This window comes from Castanea sativa, chromosome 3 (genome assembly GCF_040712315.1).
Source record: "Castanea sativa cultivar Marrone di Chiusa Pesio chromosome 3, ASM4071231v1".
Lineage (NCBI taxonomy): Eukaryota > Viridiplantae > Streptophyta > Magnoliopsida > Fagales > Fagaceae > Castanea > Castanea sativa.
In genome coordinates this window covers 644,469-672,441 of record NC_134015.1, presented here as the reverse complement: position 1 = coordinate 672,441, position 27,973 = coordinate 644,469, and the positions used below count along the sequence as shown (strand labels likewise).

The 27,973-nt window shown below is 34.0% G+C and overlaps 4 protein-coding genes across 6 annotated transcripts; 1 reads left to right on the top strand and 3 right to left on the bottom strand.

The window, feature by feature from the left end:
* Positions 1–142: 142 nt before the first annotated feature.
* LOC142627158 (uncharacterized) lies at positions 143–3,565 on the top strand. The gene is made up of 5 exons (XM_075800960.1): positions 143–554; positions 1,184–1,685; positions 1,779–1,980; positions 2,224–2,745; positions 2,955–3,565. Exons 1-5 carry the CDS (start codon positions 206–208, stop codon positions 3,408–3,410), a joined length of 2,031 nt encoding a protein of 676 aa, XP_075657075.1. The 5' UTR covers positions 143–205; the 3' UTR covers positions 3,411–3,565.
* An 8,880-nt stretch (positions 3,566–12,445) lies between these two features.
* On the bottom strand, positions 12,446–17,072 carry LOC142629283 (uncharacterized). Of its 2 annotated transcripts, XM_075803235.1 has the most exons (4): positions 16,840–17,072; positions 15,451–15,800; positions 13,400–15,366; positions 12,446–12,644 (listed from the first exon to the last, which is right to left on the bottom strand). In XM_075803235.1, exons 2-3 carry the CDS (start codon positions 15,795–15,797, stop codon positions 13,413–13,415), a joined length of 2,301 nt encoding a protein of 766 aa, XP_075659350.1. In that variant the 5' UTR covers positions 15,798–15,800; positions 16,840–17,072; the 3' UTR covers positions 12,446–12,644; positions 13,400–13,412. The 2 variants fall into 2 exon arrangements, with proteins under 2 accessions (XP_075659350.1, XP_075659349.1); XM_075803234.1 differs by lacking the exon at positions 12,446–12,644 and having other exon boundaries at positions 13,136–15,366; positions 16,840–17,071.
* Positions 17,073–19,490: 2,418 nt separating this feature from the next.
* LOC142628190 (putative L-cysteine desulfhydrase, chloroplastic) lies at positions 19,491–23,342 on the bottom strand. The gene is made up of 2 exons (XM_075802229.1): positions 21,753–23,342; positions 19,491–19,826 (listed from the first exon to the last, which is right to left on the bottom strand). Exon 1 carries the CDS (start codon positions 23,110–23,112, stop codon positions 21,757–21,759), a length of 1,356 nt encoding a protein of 451 aa, XP_075658344.1. The 5' UTR covers positions 23,113–23,342; the 3' UTR covers positions 19,491–19,826; positions 21,753–21,756.
* Positions 23,343–25,922: 2,580 nt separating this feature from the next.
* Positions 25,923–27,719, bottom strand: LOC142627524 (uncharacterized). Of its 2 annotated transcripts, none has more exons than XM_075801401.1 (3): positions 27,469–27,719; positions 26,817–26,992; positions 25,923–26,177 (listed from the first exon to the last, which is right to left on the bottom strand). In XM_075801401.1, the coding sequence occupies exons 2-3, from the start codon at positions 26,962–26,964 to the stop codon at positions 26,035–26,037; spliced, it is 291 nt and encodes a 96-aa protein (XP_075657516.1). In that variant the 5' UTR covers positions 26,965–26,992; positions 27,469–27,719; the 3' UTR covers positions 25,923–26,034. The 2 variants fall into 2 exon arrangements, with proteins under 2 accessions (XP_075657516.1, XP_075657515.1); XM_075801400.1 differs by having other exon boundaries at positions 26,817–26,975; positions 27,469–27,715.
* Positions 27,720–27,973: the final 254 nt, after the last annotated feature.

Genomic DNA, 27,973 nt, shown 5'->3' with positions numbered 1-27,973 from the left:
TTTAAAGTGGTGCCAGATTTTTGTGGGTGCTGTCGATTTAAGCAAGCTCTTAGTTTTAAACCCATTGGTACGTAATCAATCACTTTTCTCTTTAAATATACCATGCATATCTTTTCTCCAAGTCATCATATTCTTCTTCGTTATCCTCTTCTTCAACTATTTCATCCATCAAAATTTTTGTTTCTCTTATTTATCTTCTTGAAGCATGGAACTGGAGAAACCCATATTAAGAGAAGCTCCTAGAGCTCATCAAAAAAGCAAGCAAAAGAATGGTAATAGGATCATCAAGTCACATGAAACAGCAAGTAGTTCTCAACCTTCTGATGATCTTTGCCATCGTTCTGAATCCTTTAGGACGCTAGAAATGGGTGTTCCAAGGACCAACTCGACCGAGGAAAAACTACCTTGGCTGCGATCTCAAATCATTGGTGGTGATGCAGAAATCGATTCTCTCTCTGGAAAAAGAAGACTCACCTATGCTGATCACACAGCCTCTGGTCGGTCTCTTCAATATATCGAAACTTTCATCAATGACAATGTTCTTCCTTTTTATGGTAATTAAGCATTTCTTCCTTTCTATTATTATCTGTTATGTTCTTTAATTAGAATCTTTAACTTATTGATGATGAATAAATAAGCTTTATCATAATGAAAATGTCAAAAACAGTATACATAGTCATAGATAGAAGCACGCACCTCAACAACTATACTGCTGAAAATTAATTGATACTAAATGAGCTACCGACAACATGGCTGATACAATCAAACCATACACCTAAGCAACCACGACAGGCTATGATTCCAAATTACAATCTTGCCTCTCAATCAACCAAACAATACACACTATGACCTGTCTCAAATATATGCACGATTTTCTCATCTCATTTGTCCAACATGACCGGAGATTGTCTTCTGATCTCAACCGGTTTTTGATTTGCCGTTTTATAATATGCTGCACACTTTCTTTACAATTATTTAATGGGTAATTACACTCCTTTTTTTTTTAGATTTAAGGGAATGACACTTCATTCTAAATTTAAAGGAAAAAAACGTTTTCCTCCATTAACATGACCAAACTTTGTTAAACTGAGTAGAGTATCATTTCTCTAAACTTAAAAGGGAGTAGTGTTTTAAGCATTATGATTTTTTTGGTTTAACTTTTGAGAACCCAATTTGCGTGCAGGGAACACTCACACTTGTGACAGTCACGTGGGGCACTGGACAACAAAAATGGTGCATGAAGCCGCCAGTTACATCAAGAAAAGCTTAGGTGGTGGACAAGAAGATGCACTCTTATTCTGTGGCTCGGGCACAACTGCTGCTATCAAAAGGCTTCAAGAAGTAATGGGAATTGCAGTACCATCCATTTTGAAAGATCGGGTACTTAAATGCCTTTGTAGTGAAGAAAGGTGGGTGGTTTTTGTTGGTCCTTATGAGCACCACTCCAACCTTCTCTCATGGCGGCAAAGCTTGGCTGAAGTAATAGAGATTGGTTTAGATGACAATGGTTTGATAGACATGGAGGCTCTAAAACTACAACTTGAGACTTATAAATATGCCAACCGTCCAATTTTGGGTTCCTTTTCGGCTTGTAGCAACGTGACCGGAATTTATTCGGATACGCGTGCAATTGCTAAATTAATTCATCAATATGGAGGTTTTGCATGCTTTGATTTCGCAGCAAGGTATGTACAATTTGTGAAAAGTTCATTCTTTACCTTCTTTTAGTTTTTGGTATGTACATATAGTTTTTGACATGAAAATTTGTATGTGTTCAGTGGCCCTTATGTGGAGATTGACATGAGATCTGGGGAGATTGATGGCTATGATGCCATTTTCCTTAGTCCACATAAGTTCCTTGGTGGGCCCGGATCACCTGGCATACTTTTGATGAGAAAGGTCCTCTATCGACTGGAATCTTCTCCACCATCAACTTGTGGAGGTGGAACTGTTAATTATGTCAATGGCTTCGATGAAAAGGTAATTGAACCTCTTATATGGATAATGTCATTGCCTTGTCTACTGGTAATGGACCCATCCCATATCTGATTCTAATTGGTATATATGGCACTTGACCCTGTTATGGGATTGATGATTGAGTATGCAGGTCTGTCACTCTTGAGTCTTTTCCTAGTAAAATCAAGTCCTAAATAAAATGGTGCCCCCTAAGGCCTTAACCAACCCACATACACTTCCGTAATCTTCTATCATTGAATATTGCAGGACACATTATATGTGGAGGACATAGAAGAAAGGGAAAATGGTGGGACTCCTCAAATAATCCAGACAGTTAGAGCAGCATTGGCTTTGTGGGTGAAGGAATACATTGGTTACCAAGTGATAGAAAAACAGGAGCACACCTACATAGAGAAAGCTCTTCAGAGGCTTCTCCTAAATCAGAACATATGCATTTTAGGAAATACAAGTGCCAAGCGCCAAGCTATATTGTCTTTCCTCATTTATAGCACTAACAATTCCTCATTGGCTGGTCTCAAAAATGGGAGTAATGACCCGTTTAACAATACAGATGGCTGCAGAGAGGGAAAGGTGAAAGAGTTTTACTTGTGGGGAGAGATAGGGACAAATAAAGATAAACCTCTTCATGGACCATTTGTTGCAGCACTCCTCAATGACCTGTTTGGCATCCAGGCTCGAGGTGGATGCGCTTGCGCCGGACCCTATGGTCACGATTTACTTAATGTGGATGAGGTCCATTCACTCGCCCTGAGAGATCTCATTCAAAAGGTAAACGCTCCCTAAATTGCTGCCACCTATATGTGTTTTACTTTTTTTTTTTTTATAAAATAATCAAAGTTTAAAATAAAATAAAAAATATAATAATTGATAAAGTATAAAATAGATTATAAAAGTCGAAGTAAAAACAAAGAGTATTTATATTTTCTTGAAATCTATGAGGTAGATTTTGGGGCTAAAATTTTGTTGTATTTTTATAGGGCTATGTTGGAGTAAAACCAGGATGGACTAGGGTCAGCTTTCCCTACTACATGTCCCATGAGGAATTTGAGTTTATTTTAGCAGCAGTGGAATTTTTAGCTATTTATGGGCAACGGTTCCTTCCTTTATATAACTTCAACTTAAGAAGTGGTAGTTGGTCATTGAAGAGAAAGGCAGCTAAGGAACTACTTAGCAAGGAAAACAAGTGCAACGTTCACGTATTGCCCCTGGCCAGTGCTATGCATACAGATACAGATACAGATACAGTAAACTTAAAGCATCACAATTCAAAAAAATGTGAGAATGTGAATGTGATGGCCAAACAAACTGGATCCGTAAATAAGTTTACAGCATATTTGGAAACGGCTAGGTACATTGCCAGTCTCCTCCCCAAGTTCCCTCCACAGCGTAGACTACCAAACGACATAGATATCAACCTCCACTTCAGACTCTAGTTATTTTCTCTGTACGTTGCTGTATCTCTTGGACCACTGCACCGACTTCTTTGTATTGCATTTACCTCTTGTAGTATCACTAGATTATTTGGCTTCTCTATATATAGGTTCTCTGTGTACTTGTTTATTTTCATTTTTTACTATATATATATATATATATAAAAGTGGGTTCCAGTTAGCTCAACTGGTAAAGTTTCTGATGGTTGTATAAGAGATCTGCGTTCAATCCCCGCCTATACCAAAAACTAATTGGTGTCTTAGTCTGATGATAAAGAACTATCATCAAAAGCGGACGCCATAGGTTAAAACTTACTCAAAAAAATAAATAAATAAATAGCATTCCCTATTCTATCAAGCCCAATGTTCTTACAACCATCCCCTCCTAATGTCTCTTCCACAGCCTCTCTAGGCTTATACCACTTAGGCCATGACCTAAGACTCTCTAGTAGAGAGAAGTCTCCAAATATGGCAGTCAATCTAAGGCTACAACCTTACTCAATAAAATTAATATTATTATATGTTATGAAAATCTAACCGTTGAATTGTATGTTCTTTATGCTCTTAATACACATGTCAAATTTTGTGTCAATTGAATATTATTTACTATATGATCTATAAGCTTATATTTTATACATAACTAGCAAGTTACCCGTGCGATGCACGGATAATCTTGTAATGTTTTATGTAAAATAAGTTTGGAGAATGTTGTATATATATATTATACCATAATTGTCATAGAACTTTGTTAATAATGAATTTATTATAAGAAGTAACAAAAGCTAAACAAAATAATGAAATAAAAATGAAATTTAGAATTTTTTTTTTTTAAAAAAAAAACCTTAATGAACCAAATGTTAAAATCCTCGATTCATACATTATTGAAATTCATAGAAAAGAAAGCACACACAACATATAGATCATTATACAATCATCATTAAACCAAAACTCAAAAAAAAAAAAAAAACCATTAACCCAAAACTCAATTTATTGTAGGAAAAAAGTCAATATGTATTTCTTTATTGAAATATCAAGAGACTTACTCAAGAAAGAAGCTTTGGAGTCTAAAGAATGCAGATTGAATAATCGTGTTGTTTTTACTTTGCAAATTCAATTGCCATTAACTAAATTCCCTCCACCCTACCACCGCACACCCTTGGCGTGATGGTCACTCCACAAGTATAAGTGCTTGTGGGGTATGAGGGGTAAGGGCGGGAGTTCAAGTCTTCAAGAGAAAGTTTCACACACGTATACACTTAGATTTAGCAAAAGTAGAATTTCTATTTTGTATAAAAAAAATTAAAAAAAAACCCTCCACCCTAGATGATAACTGCTTGATCCCTGTAATCCAATTTATGATTTACAACATGTTTAGCTTTTGTTTATTTTGAAAAGGCCAGTCTATTCAAGTTATATGCTAAGATTAAACAATCTTGAAAGGACAATGACAATGAGACTTTTACATTAAATAAACAATTATCGACTTCTCAGTTCTAGACTTCAAGCATCTTTTGGAAATCGATATACACAATAACACAACCTATAAAAGAAAATAGCAAAATACAGAATCTCACAATCTTAACCCTACCGATTGTAAGTGAAGAAATGAATTTTTGAAAGTAACAAAACATAGCTTGAACTCATATATGTCAAGGCCACTTAATGTGCAATGGATAGCCACTGGTAACAACAAAAGATCACAAGAGTAATAGGTTTCTTCCATTGGCCTAGTGTTTTAAAAAATTGTGAGTATGCAAACAAAATTTGAGTGTAGCAGTAGTTTAGGAAATTTAACTATTAAAGGTTTTTTTTTTTAAAGAGAAAGAAAGTTTTTTTAAGAGAGAAAGAAAGAGAATGGAGGCATATGGTCAAAGTTGAGAGGGGAATGCAAAGCAAGAGAGAGAGGTTGGGGAGTCAAAGGTTTAGAAAATCCTACATTAATCATTATAGCAGAGTATTGATAATGTACATAATGTGAAGACAAAAAGGCAAAAACCAAAATGTCATTTTGGAGGCAAGCTGTGATTAATGCATTTACACAATCATAAATGCAGAAACTTTTTATATAACTAACATAAAAACTTGCCATACCCAAAAAAAAAAAAAGAGTAATAGAGGAGGGAGACTTTGTTTATGGGATGTTTATATGTAAATTCATCACCATAAAATAATAAGGATTCTCATAGAATAAAATAAAATAATAATGATTATAGTAAATAAAAGATATGGATTTGTGTAATTTAGGCAACAGAAATGCTAGAAGATTATCTATCTCGATTTCATTAGTTATTAGTATCCCTTTTTGTTAAGAAAAAAAAAACTAAAACATTTGGTATACTAAAAGACATGAAGAAGAGAGAGAGTTGTGGTGTAAACTCAGTCAATTAATGGGAGAAACTTCATAATGAGGTCTTCATAAGATGTGCCACTTGGCAAAAGCTTAGACCCTCACACAATGAGGTCTCTGCTTTTATATATATATTGATTTTAAACTATAAAAACTTATAATTTAAACAATTATTGATGATATAGCTATAGATCATTAATTTTCTAAAAATTTTGTAAGCATAGAGGATATAAGAAGATGTAATCCAATGGTGAATTTGTCAAAATTACCTCTAATAAAAAGATATTGAATAAAGTTGTAACATTAGGTTACAACCAATTTTATAGCTAAACTTTGTCCTTTTTTCAGAAACTTTTTTATGTTGCAAAGAAAGTGATTTTTTTAATTTTATATATATATATATATATATATATATATATATATATGAGTTATGCATTTTTCCTCCATTAAGAAAGCCCGAAAATTGATGCATTCAGGGGCAGAGCTAGAAATTTTGGTTAAAGGGTCTGAGATTAAACTATCTCATATGTTTTTGTGCATTGGTTTAATCAATGTAATTCTTATTAGCACTTAAAAAAACTAAATGACCAATTAAGTATCTTAAGTTCATTTTCCCTTCTAAGTTTCTCTTAGTCCTTTTAACAACCATAAGTTCAAACCATTCAAGAAATTAAATATAAATATAACAACTACATCTACAAGAAAATATAAAAATTTTAGAATTAAAAATAACAAAATCCTTATAAGCCAATATGAAATTATATATAAAAATACAAGATGACTTTCACATTTGGTTGTTTGAGTAGAATAGAAGCCAAAAAATGAAATTTTGAATAGAGCTTATCAATTGGTTTAATAAAAAATAAAAAAAGGAGAAGAATACTCTAGTACTTCTCAAGATCTTAAAAAAAGAAAGATCACAAAGCCAAAAGAATGGCCACAACAAAATAAAGCAGAAAAAACAACAAGAAGTATATTCAATAACAGAGAGCAACATTTACTAGCAAGTAGCAACAGATGCGAACAACAATATCAAGTTATAACATAGAGCAATATAATAACAATAAAAAGCAATAGCAGCTCACTCCAGATCAAAATAATATATTAAAGCTTGGCAATTGAAAAAGTAAATTCTAATCAGCCAATGGTCTGACATGTGAAGGTATTTCAACAGTAAAGAGTAATAATAAATGAGGAAAAATATTTAAAGATGAAAAGCATGTTTGGAAGGAGCACTAAACGTGGACAAAAAGGGGGTGGGGGGCAAATAATTTTAAATATTATTTAAGCGGTATTTAAGTATTAAAAAAAATGCCCATGTTCTCATATCACTAGTGCATTGTTTCTCTCATGTCTATGGCTCTATGCCCTTCAAGCCTAGCTCCTTTTCAAATTTCAAGTCCTAAGCATACCATTCAGCTCTTGACCATCTAAAAAATATTGCTAGAAGAATTTGAATATGGCCCAATGAACTTGTCAGCACCCTCACGCGCCACCCCCAACAATCTGCCAACCAAGCCACATGCCACCAGCTTCAAGTCAAACTCCTACATGCACCTCCATCTACCACGTCTTACTTACCGCATCAGTTACCATGTCAACACGCCACATTTACTTGTCAAATGTGAAATTTAGAATTTGGCACATAAGGTATTGTTTTTTATGTTTGGTGTGTTAACTGCTAAAAATTTAGGATTTAACACACTTGATGCCAATGCTCTGTACAATTGTTCCATCCACCATATCAACATCAACCATGCTAGTGTCTAATTCGAATTTTGGCTTAGTATGCAATCCTTAGGTATTTTTGTAATACCATTTGGTTTCTTTGATAATATATTGAGATTTTGTAGACCATTTTTGTATTTTATTTCTCTTAATAATAAACTGTATCAATTTAAATACCAATACAGATCAAAACAAACCATAATATTGTTGGAAAAACTAGTTTTATATTTCATACAAAACACGCAGTAGAAGCAACACAAGTATCTACTTTAATCATGAAAGATAACATATAACCTTGAATTCTAAAATAAAGAAGAGAAAGCGTATCTTGATGCAATAAAATTCAAAAGCAAGACTTGAGAAAACCTTCAATTTTCATCCAAATTCCACATAATGCCCAAGATGAGTGATTTCTCAATCAATTCTTAAGTACGTTGATTTTCCAAAAGAAAAATGCATTCAAAATATCTAGCAGATAAAACTGTTTTTTTTTTTTTTCTTCCTTCTTTTTAATCATGCATACTTTTAACTGCCTGGACAGTTACTTTATTTAATAACTCTTATTAAATAAAAATTGATTATCTAATTAGATTAGCTTTTTGGGCTAGCCGAATTAGGTTTTAATGTGTGGCTTGAGATGAGACCAAATAGACAAATAAGGCTCTAGTTTTAATGAGCCTCAGGCTTATCTGTCAATTCTTGACAAACCCAGAGTTATCATTAATTATATAATAAATACCACTATGAAAATATAATTACACCCTTGGTCTTATTAATAATTTATATCTCAAGACTCTAATATGATATCAATTGACCCCTCTATGAAATATCCATAGTGAATAAAGTCATAATAAACTATCACTTTATAAACAACTATTTTATTCCTCGAGTTTCTAGTTTAATCTTTTAGTTATTCATATTAATGAAATCTAATTTCATTAAATATAAACTTTAGTAACTCTTTACTAAAGTGACCGGCCCTAAATAACCAGTTCCCATTAAATTTATCTCAATGGGATATTTCGTGTTTCTATAAAAAAGAGATTATAGATTCCATCTTGAGAATATGTGTTCCCTTAACACTACATGCGGTTACCCAACATACTAAGGTTTTGACCGTTAAATTAGATCTCACTCCTGATATATTAAAGTAACCTACATTTCATGATCGGGTTCACTATCCTCTCAGGATTGAGAGTCTATGAAATTAGAAATCGTGAGATTTATTATTTAGGTGACAGTTGTTAATTGAATAATTAATTTTATAATGGTCAAGTTCAACATGTCTTACTTAAGACACATCAACTAGAGGTCTCCATTTCCATGTTCAAGACAAATCATCTTAGTTGATATGTCATAGTCTTCACAAGTAAAACACCAAAATTCATCACCAACTATGAACTATATTTTGACTTTACAAGAAACTTGTAATTTATATCTTCTATAACTAAATCATATACAATGCATCTCAAAGATTATGATAATATCTAATTAGTTCATTTACAAATAGTCTCATATAAGTAAACAATTTAATCTATTAACTATATAAAAAAAGTCAATAGGCTTAGAAATAGTGTTTTGGTTTAGTCAAGTTTTTAGACTTATTCTAATGCTACTAAAAAAACCATTTATTTAAGGCATTTGGCCTATCTAGTGAGATGGATTTTTTTTCTTCTTATGTACACCAATTTGTTTTTGTTTTGTTTTATATTAGATTATCTACATATAAAAAGAGTGAAGTTACAATATTTTTTTTTTTTTCAACTTGCACTATTTCACCAACCACTTTTTTTTTAATGTGTAAAACTACAACAGTTTTACTACGTTATTTTTGGTTTGTTCATTCTTAATGTTTCACAAAATTATTTTCAATAGGCTTAGGAAGTGTTTTGGTTTAGTCAAGTTTTTGGACTCATTCTAATGCAACTAAATAACCTTCAATACTTATTTAAGGCATTTAGTCAATTTGGTGAGATGGATTTTTTTTCTTCTCATGTACACCAATTTGTTTTTGTTTTATTTTATATTATATTATCTATATATAAAAAGAGCAAATGTCTTGAAGCTACAGTATTTTTGGTTTGTTCAACTTGCACTATTTCACTGGCCGCATTTTTTTTAATGCGTAAAGTTACAGTAGTTTTGCTACATTATTTTTGGTTTGTTCAATTCGTAATGTTGCACAAAATTATTTTCAATAGGCTTAGGAATAGTGTTTTAGTTTAGTCAAGTTTTTGGACTCATTCTAATGCTATTGAAAAACCTTTCATACTTATCCAAGGCATTTGACCAATTTGGGGAGATGGATTTTTTTTTCTTCTCATGTACACCAATTTGTTTTTGTCTTGTTTTATATTATATTATTTATATATAAAAAGAGCAAATGCCTTGAAGCTACAGTATTTTTAGTTTATTCAACTTGCATTGTTTCACCGGCCGCATTTTTTTTAATGTGTAAAGTTACAATAGTTTTGCTACATTATTTTTTGTTTGTTCAATTCACAATGTTTCACAAAATTATTTTCAATAGGCTTAGGAATAGTGTTTTGGTTTAGTCAAGTTTTTGGACTCATTCTAATGCAACTAAATAAAATTCAATACTTATCCAAGGCATTTAGTCAATCTGGTGAGATGGATTTTTTTTCTTCTCATGTACACCAATTTGTTTTTGTTTTTTTTTTATATTATATTATCTATATATAAAAAGAGCAAATGCCTTGAAGCTACGGTATTTTTGGTTTGTTCAACTTGCACTGTTTCACCAGCCGCATTTTTTTTAATGCTTAAAGTTACAGTAGTTTTGCTAGATTATTTTTGGTTTGTTCAATTCGCAATGTTTCACAAAATAATAAAATATTATCACAACAAATTGGCACAATATTTTCATAATTGTTAAGGTGTTAATTTCTTATAGGTCAAAATAAAATAATAAAATATCACCTTGGAACCAACTACAACTAAAAATAAAGTTATTGTGCAAACCAAGTGCTACATCTACAACAATTTTCACAACACTTTCATAACAAACCATAGGTGGTAAATTGTTATTAATTCTAATTTAAACAAGCTAATGAAATAACTTTTTTGCCCATCAATAACAACTTGTAACAACCTATTACTTATAATTTGTTATGAAAATATAGTGGATATAACATTTCTTTTGTGTAAATGTTAAGATATTTTTTTGTCATCAAAATATTTTCAAAACTGCTGAGTTATCAATTTTTTGCAAGTCAAAATAAAATATAACAAAATTATAAAGGTATTATGAAAATGTTGTGCCATTTTATTATATTTCTAAAAAAAATTTACTAGTTTAATCAACATTGTTGAGCCAAAATTCACTGTTTCACATATAATTTTATTGGGTTGACTTTTTGTATTTTGTTTTCTTTATGCACCATGTTAAGTAAAAACACACAGTTTTACACGCGCACACACACACAAAAAAAAAAAAAAAAAAAAACTTAAGATAAAAACACTTTTCATCCTTTATGTTTGAGGTAGTTTACAATTCATCCTTTAAGTTTAAAATTAAGTAATTTTTCCCTTAATATTTTGGAAAAAAGCAAATATGTCATATTATGATTCTCTCAGTTAAACCCTAATGAAAGCTTATAATTTTTAAAATATTTTTTTGTGTAATGTCTAAAATACTCCTACTAAAATTTAACATCCCAAAAATTTTCTTCATGTATTTTGAGTTTTAGATGGTAGTCATGGTTGGAAAGTTGAAATGATAATATAAGGTGTTTTATTTGTTATCTAAAAAATATTGATTTTTTAGGTTTAAATTTTCAAAACTTATGATTTATCTAATAGAAAATTCAATGATACATGCATTTTGTTGTCTTCTTCCTTTTTCTTTTTCTTTTTTTCTTTTCTTAGCAAAACTCAATTGCTTATTGGTTAGAGTGGCTTTGCAATGTGCGGCAGAACAGAAGGATGAAAGACCCACCATGAAGCATGTTGTAGAGATTGTTCCATGCCATGATGACTAATATGATTGGAAAATAGAGTTTCTTTTTCTTTTCTCTTTTTGTTAAGCTATTGCTAACTTTCTTTTTCCAGTCAAATAGACAATCCGAAGCCATAAATTTGATTCATCAATACTCTTGGAAATTTTCACGCCAAAATTTTTAGCTCCTGATGTCCAGAAGAACTCTCGAGTCAAATTTATAAATTCTATTTACATCAAGCACTTGGAAACAATACAATCAAGTTAGGGCCACAACAAAAATCTTAACACCTCCAATTTGCCTACCACCTCACACTTGAGCCCACCATAATTTACATCTTTTTTTTATGACCCGTCTCAGCCATCTGGGTGGTAAGAAAATTAAGGACTGTTGTAATACTATTATGAATTTTTGTTGTGACCCTACCATAAGGACTCAAACAATATCAAAGTTGCATTCTACGGTTTTATGCTTATGCCACATGCCAGATAATACCCATACGATTAGTTCAAATCAGCAGCACAATTGCAAGGCTCATTTTGGGAATTTTGAAGCTGATTAGTGATTTCCTGTGGCCATCGAAGTCATCAAGGCCCCAGTCTAAATGTTCAAAGTAGATGCCACACTCAAATGTATTCAACCCATCACAATAATTGATTTGACAAATTTTTATTGGTTCTCATTTAGACCCACTACTAGTATCATTTTATCATTCATCGTTAATAACTTATTGCCTCGACAGTTGCCAAAAAAATAAATATTATTATTATTTTTGCTCTAGAGTTATTGAGCTCGTAATACTCAACAACCAATATTTGTGATGTGCTTTTTAAAACACATTCCAGTAAACTCATAATTATATATGGTTGCTCTTAAATCTTATGGGTGGTAAAACTAAAATAACGAAAATATTTCATGTTTAGATCAGCATAATGACTGCATCTTCCATAGAACTTTCAAACAGCAGTACGAAAATCTTTATATACTATTATGTCACAGTTGCTAAATGTCACTTATACTAACAAAAACTGAAGTTAGTAAGACAGAATAACAAGAGAAACTACCTTCTCTAAGACTTCCATCACATACATCAGGTCCCATGGCTTGGTTATTTTAAACTAAATTACAGGTCTATTTTTCATCCACTCCAAAAGAGTTGTTAGATGTACAAGATTGTGATGCGCACTGTCCTTTGGTGCAATCCTATTAGCAGAAAACAAAACAGGTTCTATTAGTTAATAGTCAACAAAATTTGTTAAAACAGGGGGAAAAAAAATCCTGCAGGCTCATTGACTCCTAGGGAACCCTGTTGGGTCATCTAAAAACTCAGTGCTAACATACAACCATGTCATCAACAGAAATCAACACTGTCCGCCAAATTAGGTATGCATCAGCACATGCATATATTAAAAAAGAGCCACCAACTGGACTGGCAGTGCAAAAGTTGAAATGATCATCCTGTTTACAAATTAAGAGGTCAAAAGGTAATTTATATGTGCATGTTTAAACGAACAAGAAAGCAAAGAAAGGGAGGCCATACCAATAGGTGCACCTTAGTTTTTACAACAGATAACACATCCATAAGATAAGCACAGCTAAACCATTGAAGATTATATACGTGTGATAGAGCATAAACAGACAAGCTCCTATGGACAACAGAGTAATGCAAAGGTAACCATATCTACAGATGCAAATAAATACGTATGAACTGGGTTTGCACTTTTCTTTTTCTTTGATTAGGAAGTTACACATGCACACTCAATTGATCATGAACCCAAAACCTCACCCTCCGATCCATTATTATGGAAATGAGGAAAGTATCATTTGAGCTAGAACATATGCTTGTGAGCATAATCAGTGAAGATAGACAATCCACAGAAGAGGTGATAAAAACAAGCATCATACAATTACATGAAATGGGTACAAAGATGCATTATATACAAGAAGCCGATGCTTACAATGTCTAAAACTCTAAATGAACTCTTTGCAAGTGGACTTGTTGTGTCCATGACCCTTGCATCTGCTGCACTGGAGTTGACGTTTCACAACCTCTTGTGATCCATACCGCTTCGTAGTGGGCCGGCCCGGTGGACGGCGGGTGGGAGGTGGGGTTACAGTTACAGTGAGTTGAGAAGAATCTTTTAGCACAGGCACGTCCGCATTTGGAATAGGATTTACAGACTCTGAATAAGTTAATCTGTAGCTCTCTGTTGTGAAGTACCTGGAACAATAATCATATGGGCTCCGACCCATGCAACCAAGAACAGCAATTGCATGGCAGCATGGTAAACCAGTTAACTGCCACCCTTTGCAACTACAATCCCAATGATCAATATCAACCATTTCAATGGTGTCACCACGAACCTCAAATGTGCTACCAGCTGACAGTAGCACTTGAAGGGGAGGAACTTTATGGTTTTCCTTTTTGAGTTTTTCCTCCATGGATGGAGTTAGTCTAGTCAACCACTGGATGGAATCTGCTCGCCGTGTGTAAATCAACTCCATAATCTTGCCCCTTATCACATCAACCATCTGTGTTATTGGTAATTCATGTGCATCTGAAGCCCAACTATAGAATAGCTCCCCAAAGTTTGATGTCATATGGTTATATCTGGCACCATGAAAATATGAATTTGCCCAGTTCAGGGGTTCACTTTGTACAATCCAATTGTAAGCTTCTAGAGAAATACTTTTAATGCTTTCAATAGATCTTTGGAAGCTTTCAGGCGTAGGTGCATAAGCAGCAGCATAAAAATCCTCAATCATGAGTCGCTTCACCTCATGAGAAAACTGCCCTTTTAAGTCTCTAATAAATTGCTCAGTCAAGTAACGTAGGCAGTATGCATGGTACGAGCCTGTAAATATATCAGCAATGGACTCCCTTAACCCCTTTTGTCTGTCTGCCACAAATGTTATTGGACAAGATGTTGAGATGGCAGATTTCAATTGTAACAAGAACCAATGCCAATTATCGTCAGATTCTGCATCGACTACAGCAAAAGCAACAGGAAATACACAATCATCTCCATCTGCTGCTGTCGCAGCTAACAGCGTGCCTTGATATTTTGACTTTAAGGGTATGCTATCAAGAAAAAGAAGAGGCCGACAACCTTGTTGGAAACCGTATAACGAGGCATGGAACGAGACAAAGAGACGATGGAAACTTGAGTCTTCCTTAGTGGTGAATGTAGCCAGACTTCCTGGATTGGTCTCCATTATCCTCTCACAGAAAAAAGGTAACTGATTATAAGCTTCTTTGTATGAACCCTGAAGCTGCTCCTTTGCAATTTCTTTCCCACGCCATGCCTGGAAGTAGTTCAATTGTATTCCATATTCCTGTTTGATGTCATTGACAATATCCTTGGGCTTATAATTTGGGAAAACTTTCAACTTCTCCTTAATAATACTAGCCACCCAGCTCCTAGTTGCCTGATGCCCTGTTGTTGCAACAGCCCCTTCACATGTATGCGTTGGATTCATCTTTTTAATGCATATTAATTGAGTGGTTGACAACCTTGAGGCATGTATTCTCCAAGGACAGCCTTCTGCTTTGCATTTGACAGTCACACGATGACTATCATTCTTCTTGTACCTGAATGCAAACTGATGTGCAATTGCATATTTACGCAGAGACTCACGAAATTCATGAACACTGTTGAACCTTTGCCCCACACCTGTAATGGTATTCTGCCACTGCTGTGCACCTTTAGCATGCTTCTCCTCATTGGAACTAACTATAGAGAAAATGGGAGAAATTTCAGCAGGTATGATCATATGGGTGTCAACATGATTGGTATCATCTACAATATCAAGAGCGGCATCAAGTGTGACTTCAGGCTGGGTGGTATCATCCACAATACCATCTACAATGTCAAGAGGGGCATCAACTGGAAGAACAGTTTCTGACAAAGTTGTTCTGCTTGACCTACAAAATCCAAGGCTTTACAAATTTAAGCCAAAAGATCCAAAAGTAACAAATAAACTTTAGTTTAGACATCAAGAAGACTACCTACTGGCAGGCAAATTTGATACATCAAGAGCAACAATTTCTTCCATAATGACATAAACATCAGCAGTGACAGAGTCTCCATGGAACTTTATCATGCGCTTTAGATCTTTGTCATTGGAAATCGTAATGAGAGTCTTATTATTGCCAGGAAGGAAGTATTTAATATACATGGTATCAATGCTACAATTAAACATTTCTGCCACTTCCATCTTAAACTCATTAAACTTCATTTGGTCATCAATGTCTATAGCATGAGCATCACCACCTCTGTACGACAATGAACCATCACTATTTGTCTCAAATTCTCCTCCTAACTGACATATCGCTATAATTCTCTTCCCCGCCATGACCTGCCTCAGTCAAAAAGTACACTCTTATTTCAAATCATTCAAAAGGATAACAAACAAACTTATCAATTTCAGACACTAAAAAACTTTCAAAAAGAATGAAGCCATTGAAATTTGACACATTGCATACAAAATCACTATTATCATAAACCCTCTCCACTCAAGTAAGCCATAAAAAATTTTCTCAAAAAAAGAAAATAAAAAGGAAGCCATAAAATTAACATCCCCAAAACCATTTTGATTTTTGTGAAAATGTTGGAAACAAGTTGAAGGTACAACTAAAAATAATTAAAGTATCAACATGCACGGCCTCAGGCCCTCAACAAAGCTAATTCAACATGATAAATTAAAGAAAACGAACTCCTTATATAACCAATTACAACAACAAGAACCAAGCCTTAGTACCAAAATTTTGGGTTATCTATGAACTTGCCCACGTGTATTCTTTTCTAATCATTCTATTTTATCCAAAATCATACTCTCTCCTACCTCCTAAACGAGGCCTGTTTTTACTACTTCCACTAATTGATGCATACTTATATAACCAATTGACACGTAAAAGAAAATTCCAATTGCATTAGATGCACGTGTTAGGCAACTGATTTGAACTCTAATAATTTTAACCCCATTTTTATTTTATTCATAATTTTGAGATTTTCTCAGCAGCCAAACACAGAAGGGACCTCAGAAACAGCAAAGGTGCATCCAAAAGGTCAGCAAAGAAAAACCCAGAAGCAAAAATTGCACAGAAACCTCACCAATAGCCCCAAATAACAAAATTTTCAAAACTTTACCCTCATAATTCAAGCACAATAAATTGAAATACATCATCCCCATGCCTAACCCAGAAAGCATAAATAAACAAAAAATAAATAAATAAACACCCAATGCGCCCTAGAGAACAAAAAATTCAAAATTTTCAGTGATAGAAGCCATTGAACAAAAACCCCAAATTGCATTAGAGGGTGATTGGTAAACCCTAAGATTATACAGAATTGAAAATTCAAAAAAAAATACATATGTGAAGATAGAAAATTGTTACCTGAGAGGAGGCAAGAAAGCGAAAGAGAGGTGTTGGGTGCAGAATCCAAATTGAAATTGGGCTCTCTCGCCCACAAATTCGCCACAATTTGCTTACATCTACGTAAAATACGTCCAAAACACAAAAACAGAGAGAGAGTCAGAGAGAGACAGAGACAGACAGAGATTGTTCAGGGTTAAATTTGGGGGAGGTTGAAAAGTTATGTCGGTAGTAACACAACAAAAAAAGAAAAAAAAACCGAAGTCTTAAAAATCAAACGTTACTTCTACCACTAGTACTCCTAGTTTTAGTATTAGTACTAATGCAAAAATTGACTTCTAGATATGTTTCTCTTCTCTTGTTTGTTTATTCTTCTGTCACTCTTGTTTTTTTTCACTTTTTTTCTATTTTATTTTTTTAGTAATAACCAAGACACAACTTTACGCATAATTTTATATTACAACTCGTCACTTAGCAAATTATGACACAAAATTATGGTCTAAGTATTACTCTTTTTATTTCACTTTTTATCTTCTTCTTTTTTTTAAATGTTATTGAGCCCTATAAGTATGTGATAGCTTCTAAATCGAACAACCCAATTGAGCTAGCTCCACCTAAAGGATTGTCAACAATTTTGACTGATGGATGGGTCTAGATGTCAAGAATAAGAAATGTTTGCCTTCCAAACCAACTCTAGCGAACCAAGTAATATGAAGTTGGTTTTTTTTTTTTTTTTTTAATTGAAGGCCTAAAAAGGGTGGCCTAACCCTATTAGACCCAAGGATCTATTCAAACCCACCCGCTCAAGTAAGAACTAGATCAACAAGAAGTGGTGTTTTATATAGTCCACCAAATTTGGGTTAGAGGATGGTTCATTCCAAACTCTTGTAGAACCATCATTATATAGAGTAATAATTTGGAGAGAATTCTTACAAATTTGTTTATTAGGAAAAAAATTTGTCCAATATGATTTTGGTTAGACATGTGAGTATCACAAAGATTACTAATTGTCATTTTCTAATACTTGTGATAAAATTGATTTTTCAAGAACTAAGCATGATAAACTCTACCGTGATCAATAACCCCCCCCCCCCCCCTTTTTTTAGAATTATAACCAAATGTAAGTCATTTAAGCAATGAGTTAAGTGAGATTATTTTAAATCAAATTGGAAAGAAATTTGATTACACTCATGAGTTGTGAGGGTCACAAAAAGTTGCTAATATTATGCTTTGGTCCATAACCAAGACTGGGTAAAGTTTGAATAGATGAAATCTCTTCTCTATTGGATGATTCACCAGTTTATTCTATTTTCTCTCTTCTTCTTTTTTCTTTTTGGATTGGGGTGTTATTAACTAGTAACACCTTTACAAAATACATGCTAAAAATTAAAATTATCAAATTAACCCAATACTTTCTTTTATTTTTCAATTTTTTTTTTTCAAATAATTTATGAATCAAGTTGGCACCTCTTGCAATTACATATAACCCTTCTTCTCTCCATATATATATATATTTTTTGAGGGTTAATGTATTGGTTTCTAAAGCCTCATGAAATTCACAATATTCTAAGTTCAAAACTTCTAACTAATATTTTGGAGCCACCTCCAAGAAATCCTTCTTGTATTTACGTGGTAAATGTGGGAGGGGGCCTACACATACCTCACATGCTTGAAGAACTCACTCAAATAAACCCAAAACAAAAACCCTTTATGGATGTAGATTAGGTTATTAGCCCACCCATACTATGCGTAATTGGAATGCACATTACAACTTTATAGCCTTGCCTTGCAGACCTATCAATCGTACCTTCTTTATTAACTACACCTCAATTACAAGAGTATTTATCCTCCATCTTTGTGGTCATTTAGTACCTCTCATATTTTATGAAGAACTCACTCAAATAAACCCAAAACAAAAAACCCTTTATGGATGTAGATTAGGTTATTAGCCCACCCATACTATGCGTAATTGGAGAGCACATCTACAACTTCATAGCCTTGCCTTGCAGACCTATCAATCGTACCTTCTTTATTAACTACACCTCAATTAAATGAGTATTTATCTTCCATTTTTGTGGTCATTTAGTACCTCTCATATTTTATGAAAAGTGTCAAGAGATTAGCCCAATGTATAAATAAAGGGGAGGATGGGAGGGAGAATCTTCTACTGTTCTTTACCTTCCATCTGCTGCCTTGGGACAGTCAATTTATCTATAATTGTGAGGTAAGGTAGGCAAGAAAAATAAATAAAACTGCCCTTGTAAAATACGAAATGTGCCATAATATGGAGAATAAGGGGTGTTTGAAAGAGGAGTTTGAGTTTTTTGATATTCGTGTGGATGAAAATGTGTATAATATTGTTTAAAATGTGTGAAATGTGTTAGAGCTCATCTACCAAACACCCTCTATATGTGATAAGTACTTGTGCATTAAAAGTCCACATCTCAAATCGCAAGTGATAGCAATGTTTTATTCGTATCCTTCCCCTTTTTGGTGAAAGGATTTTGGGAAGTCAACATTGACAAGTGACATTGAAGGGATCAAACAGTAACTGTGCCCTGTTGAGTATTAGCATAAATTCCAATGTTTTGGTAGTCCAAGTTTATTGGCATATAGTCAAATCTCTGATATCATCAGCTATATATGTACTATCTACTTACACGTTGCAAACCTTTCGAAGGATTTGGATGAGAGCCATGCCCCCTTCCATTAGCCTTTATTAAAGAGTAAAATCAGCAAAGTAATTTACATCATCACACAGAGAGGATAGCACAAGCAACTAATGTAAACTCAATTCAATTCGCAGCTAAAAGTTAAAAGCATACACATGTGAAATAGTCAGGAGAATAGCTCTCATGGAGCCCAACAGATAGATAAACATCTCTTCTCAAATTACGAAAGCTAATTGTTCTGCCCCGCTACTTGCATCTCTGCAGTTTGTTTCTCCTCTGATTTTGGGAGTTCATGGTAGCGAAACCATGAAGAGTAGCCGAGCACACAAGACACAGCTGTTATTTAAATAAAAAAAACGTATTTAGTGACTTATTGAAGTAAGATAAATCTACAACACATCAAAAAAAAAAAGAATAGCAATGACTTTCAGATTCTCAAGTTATTGCACAAATTTGCAATAGCTATTCGAAATTAACCAAGAGTCTGATAAACATAGTGCTCACCTATTTATGTTTACAAGAGGGATTGAAGAACCAAAAGAAGGCTTCCTCCTTTCATCTCATCACAACACAAGGCATTTCTAGGGAAAACCACTTATCTCATAAAGGCATTAATAAATCACTACTATGCCTCATGTTTGATGTGGCTAACAAGAGTTCTATGATTCACTGGTTTCATACCCATGAATAATAATAGGTGCTAACAAAACTACTTCTGTTCAAAGATACACACACACATGAAATATTCCAAGTCAGAAATATCATACAAACACTTTAACTACTACACATGAAAAATTAATGTTCTTAGTTGAGCTGCTGACAACAATATTGAGCTTTTATTAGTTTTCATCACAACATTGAAAATAAGTTTTAATTTCAGTTGGCAGGAATGACAAAACAAGATTCATTATATTGAACCAAAAAACTGATTTTAGCTTTTTAAATTAAGAAATTAAAAACTAACAACCAAAATAAGATTAATAAAGAAGGAGTAGTAGGCTATGAGTTTTCAGACTTACAAAAATTGGTGAGACCAAAATCTAACAGCAAATTGGAAAGATATCAGTAGTGCTTAATCTCAAAAGGAGGGAAGAAAGGGGTGAAGGGAGACAATCTGCTCATGTTGCTTGAAAAGATTTCCAAATTACACACATAATGGAATTTACAGGGCAGGGGAAGGGAAAGGAATCCTGCTCAACCAATCTGGACTTTAAATAATCATTCGTTCTAATAATGTTTTCCTTCATTTTTCAGCAACAATTAATCCACAGAATTTTCAGAAAGTGAAACATTGAAATTCTATTTGAGACAGACAAGCCAACAAAGATCAAGTAATAACACTCCAAGCAATCTGAAACACAGCGTCCTTACCACTCTGATTACAAACTAATGTCTAGTTGCAACTAATGAGAATGACGCACAAAGATGTTGCCACATCAATGCTTACCCTTGTGGTTAAGGTGATTACACAAATTTTTGTGAATCTCATAGAAAAAGTGTATTCTATAGGTTTTAATAACTATTTGTACTTGATGTGTCTCCTTTTCGGAAAGGGGCTTTGCTTTTCTGTGGTAAGAAGTGAGTTGTGACAAGGTATAAATCTCATTGGTAGGAGAGATGGTATAAAACAAGTGGAAGGTCTGCAAATTAGAAAAAGTTGATGAAAGATTTTAAAAAATAAGGAGTAGGAAAAGATGCAAGTTATGAATAAAGTGATGAATAATAAATCTTGAGTTGCCTGAAATGAAAATAAATGCTAACAGGTCAGCTGCATAAGCTACATAATCATTTGAATCTCAAGGAATAACCCTTTTGTTTTTTTTCTTATGCATTTATAAAAATTTAAAAAAAAAAAATTAAAAAAAAAAACTTATATGGTTTTTGCCAGAAAAGAAAAATATATATTACAAATCACTAAACTTCTTCCAATTTAAACAACATAATGAAATGCAGCAGATTTCAATGTTATCACTTTTTAAAGACACTAAACTACTGTTTCTAAGAGAAAAGTACGAATGCATCCTCTTGCTCGGGGGTAGAATACTTCAATAAGTTATGGCACATACCTGAAGAGTGAGGAGTGATACTTTCAGGCTTAAAATATACAAAATCTGAAATCACACTCATTCAACAGAATACTAACTACTACTTCACAAAAGAGCAGGTCAACTAGAGTACCAGACACAAGGAAATGAAATTGTACCTTGTATGACCGACAAATAACCTATAAACCATTAAAAAGTAGATAAAAGGAAAACACACCTCTTCAATTATAAAGAAGAGCACAAGTGAACCCATCACCAACAAGCTGGTTAATTGCGTCCCGGAACTTGTGATAATCCTCAACTTTGTTGTAGACTTGATAAGAAATCCTTGCATACCCAGTTACCACATCAACCTCCCCATCTTTTGGTGCCCTGTAATAAATAGGCACTTCCACACCAAACTTCTCCCTCAAATGTGTCCTCAACTTCAAAGTATCCGAATCACTTGAAATCCCCAAACAAGCCGGCAACCCAACCATGATCATGCTAGCACACATCTCCGGAGGGCATCCAAGATTTGTCTCCCACGCTTTTGCCAACATCTGCCCCATCTCCACAACATTCTCGTGATTCCTCTTCTTGATCCCCTCAATACCACCCTCAAACCTATTGACAAAATCAAACACCTTAGGAACCACCAACTGAGCACTATAGTCCCTAGTTCCAATCCAAGCACTTTCCACAGCCAACCCATTTCCATACTCGTGAGACACAACCGGATGGTGCAAGTCTATGCACCCAGGCGACTTCCTACAATACAAAAACGCAATGGAAGGCGGGCAAAAGAACCACTTATGCAAATTACTAGTGTAAAAATCAGCACCAATGTCTTGCATATCAACATCAGTACACCCAATTCCATGAGCTGCATCCACAAAAACTTGATCCACACCTTCCTCCCTACAAATCCTAACCAATTCCTTAACAGGTATAACCACACTAGGCATTGAAGTTATATGATCAATCACAGCTAACCTCACTTTCTTACCGTTCTCTTTCCCTCTCTCTAAAGCCTTCCTAAACTCAAACACAATCTCATCTTTAGAATTCACAGGGAAGGGCAAATGTACCTCGATAACATGCCCGCCGGCACGGGTGACATAGGCCTCAATGGACTTCTTCACAGCACCATAAGCATAGTGAAGCATGATGGCAACATCGCCATGATTGAATTTGCCTTCAGCGAAAGACCAGGCGATGTTTTGGAGGACGATGGCGGCTGCAGTGGTGGCGTTATCGACTATGGAGATTTCGTCGAGGTGGTGGGCATTGATGAGGCGTTGGATGAGGCTGCGGGACTTGAGAATGCCTGGTTTGAGTTCGGAAAAGTAGAAATGATCAGGTTGACGAAGGAATTCGAGTTGCAGTTGTTGCTGGGACTGGATAATGGAGAGAGGGCAACAGCCAAAGGAACCATTGTTGATGCGAGCTACGGTGGGGTCATGGTGGTTGAATTCATTTTGGATTTCGGCTTCAGTGAATAAAGAAGAGGGTAAAGATGAAAGCTTTGGCTTTTTTGGGATGTGGGTATTGGAGTCACCATTGAGATGAGGGTGAGGGTGAGATTGGGAGCCCATGGTGTGATGGAGTTTTGGGTGGTGGCGGTGGTGGTGTAGAGTTTGTAGGGTTTGGAGTTTGAAGAGGTTGAATTTGAGATTGAGTTTGAAGAGGTTGAAAGGGTCAGAAACTGAGTAGAAAAAAACAAGAACCAGTTACACAGGTGGGTGTCATGGGCGGTTCCACCATCCATTAACTGAATAAACTAATCAGATTCTGACATATCATACCCTCCACTCTTCTTGTCTCCTGCTCTCTCTCTCCCTCTCTGCTACTCTTTTTTATGTGTGTTACTCACGTGTGATAAAGATTATCGGTATCCCACTATAGTTCTCGCATTATTGTGAGAAAGAAAAAGAATAAACCTTAATATTCATTATTTGTGAAAGAAATTTATAGTTCTATGGATATGTTTTAATATTTTTAATAGAAAATTTCAGAATTTAAGGCCCTCTTTGGTAGTTTAGTTCTAACACACATTTTTACATTTTAAACAACATCACACACTTTTTCACTTATACGTATAGCAAAAACACTTAAACAACTTTACTCAAACTCCTTTATCAAACGGACCCTAAATCACCCTTACTCTATTGCAACTATTAATTTATTAAGAAAAAAAATCTTATATCCTTTTATTTTTTGCTAAATTATCTTATGCATATTTTTTCTCATACTTGTTGCCACTTTTATTTCTCCCATGATATGTACCTAGACACGTTTGCGTTAAATGATTACAAATTGCTTGATTTATTATTATTATAGACACATTGTTTCAATGAGTTGGAACTTGGAAGTGTTGTTTTGTGTAAAATCATTGGTTCATTGTGTTCTCCAAGTTGGATTATAACTTGTTTTCACATTTTAAACAACATTACACATACTTTTCACTCACACGTATAGCAAAAACACTTAAACAATTTTACTCAAACTACTCTACCAAACGGGCCCTAAATCACCTTTACTTTATTGCAACTATTAATTTATTAAGAAAAAAAATCTTATATCCTTTTATTTTTTGCTATATTATCTTATGCATCTTTCCTCTCATACTTGTTGCCACTTCTATTTCTCTCATGATATGTACCTAGACACGTTTGTGTTAAATGATTACAAATTGCTTGATTTATTATTATTATAGACACGTTTGTTTCACTGAGTTGGAACTTGGAAGTGTTGTTTTGTGTAAAATCATTGGTTCATTGTGTTCTCCAAGTTGGATTATGACTTGTTTTTATGTTTGTCCATTTTTTTTTGGGTCAAAAGATCTCAATTATTTGTTTATTTTCTGTGGGTTTGAACGGATTAACGAGTTAGAAATGTGTTTTGTTTATGTACATAATGAATTGGTGATGGTGTTTTGTATTGTCACTCCAAGAAAGTTTATTAACAAAATTAATGAAAGCTAAACTTGCCTTTTATAGAGATGAATCATAGGGATGCACTGTTTTTTTTTTCATGCTTTGTTTAGTGGCTTCAGAACAATAAACAAAATGAATCTAAAATCTAATGCGATATGCACAACTATAATGGCTTCTTTAACGGGTCAATTATGTGTATTGTGGGGAATATGTTATTATAATAAAAATAAATTGTGATGGATAGTGTTTGACAGTTGACACTCAAATCATCCTTTATAAATAACACAGGATGATGTTCATTTCATACTACAAGAATTCATATTCTCATGATGACATTTTTTTTACCTTTTTAAATTTGCTTAAAAGAGGTTTATACTTTACTCCACTAATAAACCTCTATTCAGCCTAATCAATATTTACCTTTGGTTTCAAGGAAGAGATTAGAAAATATGTGGCAGCCTAATCAAACATAATACAAGGCAACCATATCCATTATTTTAAGTTGAAACTTAATAATGGACTGTGTGTGTTTCTTTTTGTTGGGCCTTTTTTGATGTCGACCTCATCGGCTTTAATTTTGGCTTGCATTATGCAGCTGACATTACAATGACATAAAGCTAAGCTAATCTAATTTTTCCCATTGTACTAGTCACATTCGTCTTTGGCAAATATCATTTGGCATTTGTGAAGATCCACATGACAAAGTGGATAGGCAATAGGTTGCGTCTAGGTTGCTCCTTGGCCCCAGCTATTAATTCATGAACGAAATTTTGGATGGTGACGTTGAGGGCCCTGATTATAGCTCAAATGATTTTTATCTTTTAAGGAAAAATTTCTAAGTCTTAGATTGGGCAAGAATTGGGATTCACAGTTTTCAAATAGACAAGGAAGCAATATTCTTTGTCCATTGGGCTATAGCAAGTTCTAATATGTTAACATGCCAAACTTGTGTTACAAAGCCCATTTCATCCGTTAAGCCCATTATAAACGAATAAATAGCATACAGGGTAAGGGTTTTAGCTAAAAGAAACAAATATCGCCACCCACACGGTGGACAAATTACATGGTGGTTCAAACTTCTCACAAACCTTTGTTAGAATTTCAAGTATATAAATTACAAGTTTAATTTTGTTGAAGACTACGTGGCCATTTGACCATCTACCTGTACTTTTTAGTCACATGATTTAATTAGTCAAGTGACTTATTTAAATGATTTAATGAACTTAGATAGTCTTACAAACCATCACATAGTGTTGGAAGAGATTCATCCAACTCAATTTGGAGGAAAACTTTGTTCTATTAATTTTTAGTGATGGTTGCCAACAAAAAATATGCATAAAGAAATTGTATGCTTACACTAAATTAAAGACAACTTTTTTTCTCTTGCGAGACCAACATTTCAGATTCCTGTTCGTCATGTAGATGACAGTGAGTTAGCATGCCACAAGTTTAGATCATGGTAGTCCATGTTAGGAATGAGTAATAACATTAGTCTTGCATTATTGATGAGATTATAGATCCAAGACAAGCTTCAAACCTACAGACAGAGAAACAAAAACCAAACCAAACTAGTACTTAAAACTAACTTCCCTTGTCATAAGCAGCTATGTTCTGTGGTTCACATTCAGGACTAAATAAGCGAACCAGTAAAGCAGTCGTAGAGCTAACAGATACTGCTCCACAAGCTGCCCACCGAAGGCTCCTAGGCACTGTAATTCTTGGACCTGCATGAGCAGAGGAATCGTATTTCTTGTTACCACAGATATAGTAAATAAGTAAAATACAGTCACAAGTGGGAGATGGAAGAACTGAAAGCATAAGATCCCTTTCAAGTGCCTGCATTTGATCTTGAAATTTATTGTAGTTATTACTAGATCAATCATGTTAGATGGCAAGAAATAAAAACAGTAGTTCAGATTCATTGCCTTATGATGCAATCATAAACAGTCCTTTAGTTAGAAACATCCCCATAAACAAGATAACACATTCACACAATTTGATATTTCTTATACCATGAAGTATTCAGCATCAAACAGCCTTTGAATTTTATAAAGTATAAACAAATACTTGTGACAATGAAAATAAATAGCTGGGTCCTAATGGTCAAATTTCCCTGGAAAGGATAGAGAATCAATACCAAACTTTAGCATGTAGATTGCCGATTGAAGACCAATCACTTTTCAAAATATCAAACTTAGAGAAGACATCAAAATTTGAGAAAGAGCAATATTAGCATAAAATACAACAAATATAATACCACTCACATCTTCCTCCAAGGTAAAATTAAGGATCATACTAATTAGTCATTTACCAGAGACAAACAAAACATAAATAACAAAAGCAATGGAAAACATAAGACATACCATAGTGCAATCTACAAAGAATCCAAAATCCTAATCCTCCTCCAACGGTAAAAATTCCAGCCGTCTGCCTCATTAGTCTGGAACAAGGTTTTGAATCCGACCTCATCAACTCACCATCAGAAAACCCAAGGAACCGCCTCAATGCCATCTAGCACTTCCCTGATGCAATCCAAAGCCTTTAAATCACATAACAACAAACATGCCCAAACTTCAAATTTTGAAATCTTTCACCAGGGAAACAGAAAAACTGACACTAACCCAGATGAGAGTACAACTAAAGGGCCATCTTATACTCAATTACATATAAAATAACAACTTCAAAATGTTTCTTGTTATTGATTCCTCTACTTATTCATACACACATAAACATCAAACATTTGGAAAACCCACTTATATCCCATGTCTACAAGCATGGTTTAATAATACGAACCACTGGAAAGAAACAATTTTTTTATATTAGTTTTGGGTAAAAATATATTCTGTGCTTTTAAATCATAGCTCAGTGAGGCATTATGTCAAACATTTAGAAGGCGAGCTCTAAAATGGCCTTAAAGCGTCATTTCAACTATAAATTTCAAATAATTTTAAGCAATGAAGGAAATGTAAGAACTACCCAGGTAGAAACAAGCTAATACAGAGTTAAAAGTTGTACCTTGTTGAGCTTTGATTGATTCTATAGATTATAGATGGCCTCGAGCAGACGACCTGTGTTGTTGAGCCGATGTTGCTGCTGCTGATATCACCTTGCCTCCGTGTGTTTGTGTCTGGGTTTGGGATATGAGAGAGGCAGAGAGTTAGGGAGGAGACTGGAGAGGCAGCAAAGAGTTGAGGAGGGAGGAGAGACGTGGAGTACAAACTACAAACAGAGTGCGAGGGTGTGTTGAGAAGAGAGACAAATACATGAGATAATAATAATAATAATAATAAAAGAAATACAAATATTATTTAAATAAAAAAGAGGGTAAAATAGATAATTTGATATATGGATTTATTAAAAGTGCCGGTGTAAAATAATAAAAAAAAATTTTTATATTAAAATAAACAAAAAATTTTAAAAAGATTGGAGTGAGTTTTTATTTTGAGAACAGTTTATTTAGTTGAAATTGAAAATTTTTTATTAAAAATATATAAAAAAAAAAGAGCTAAAGGTTGACTTT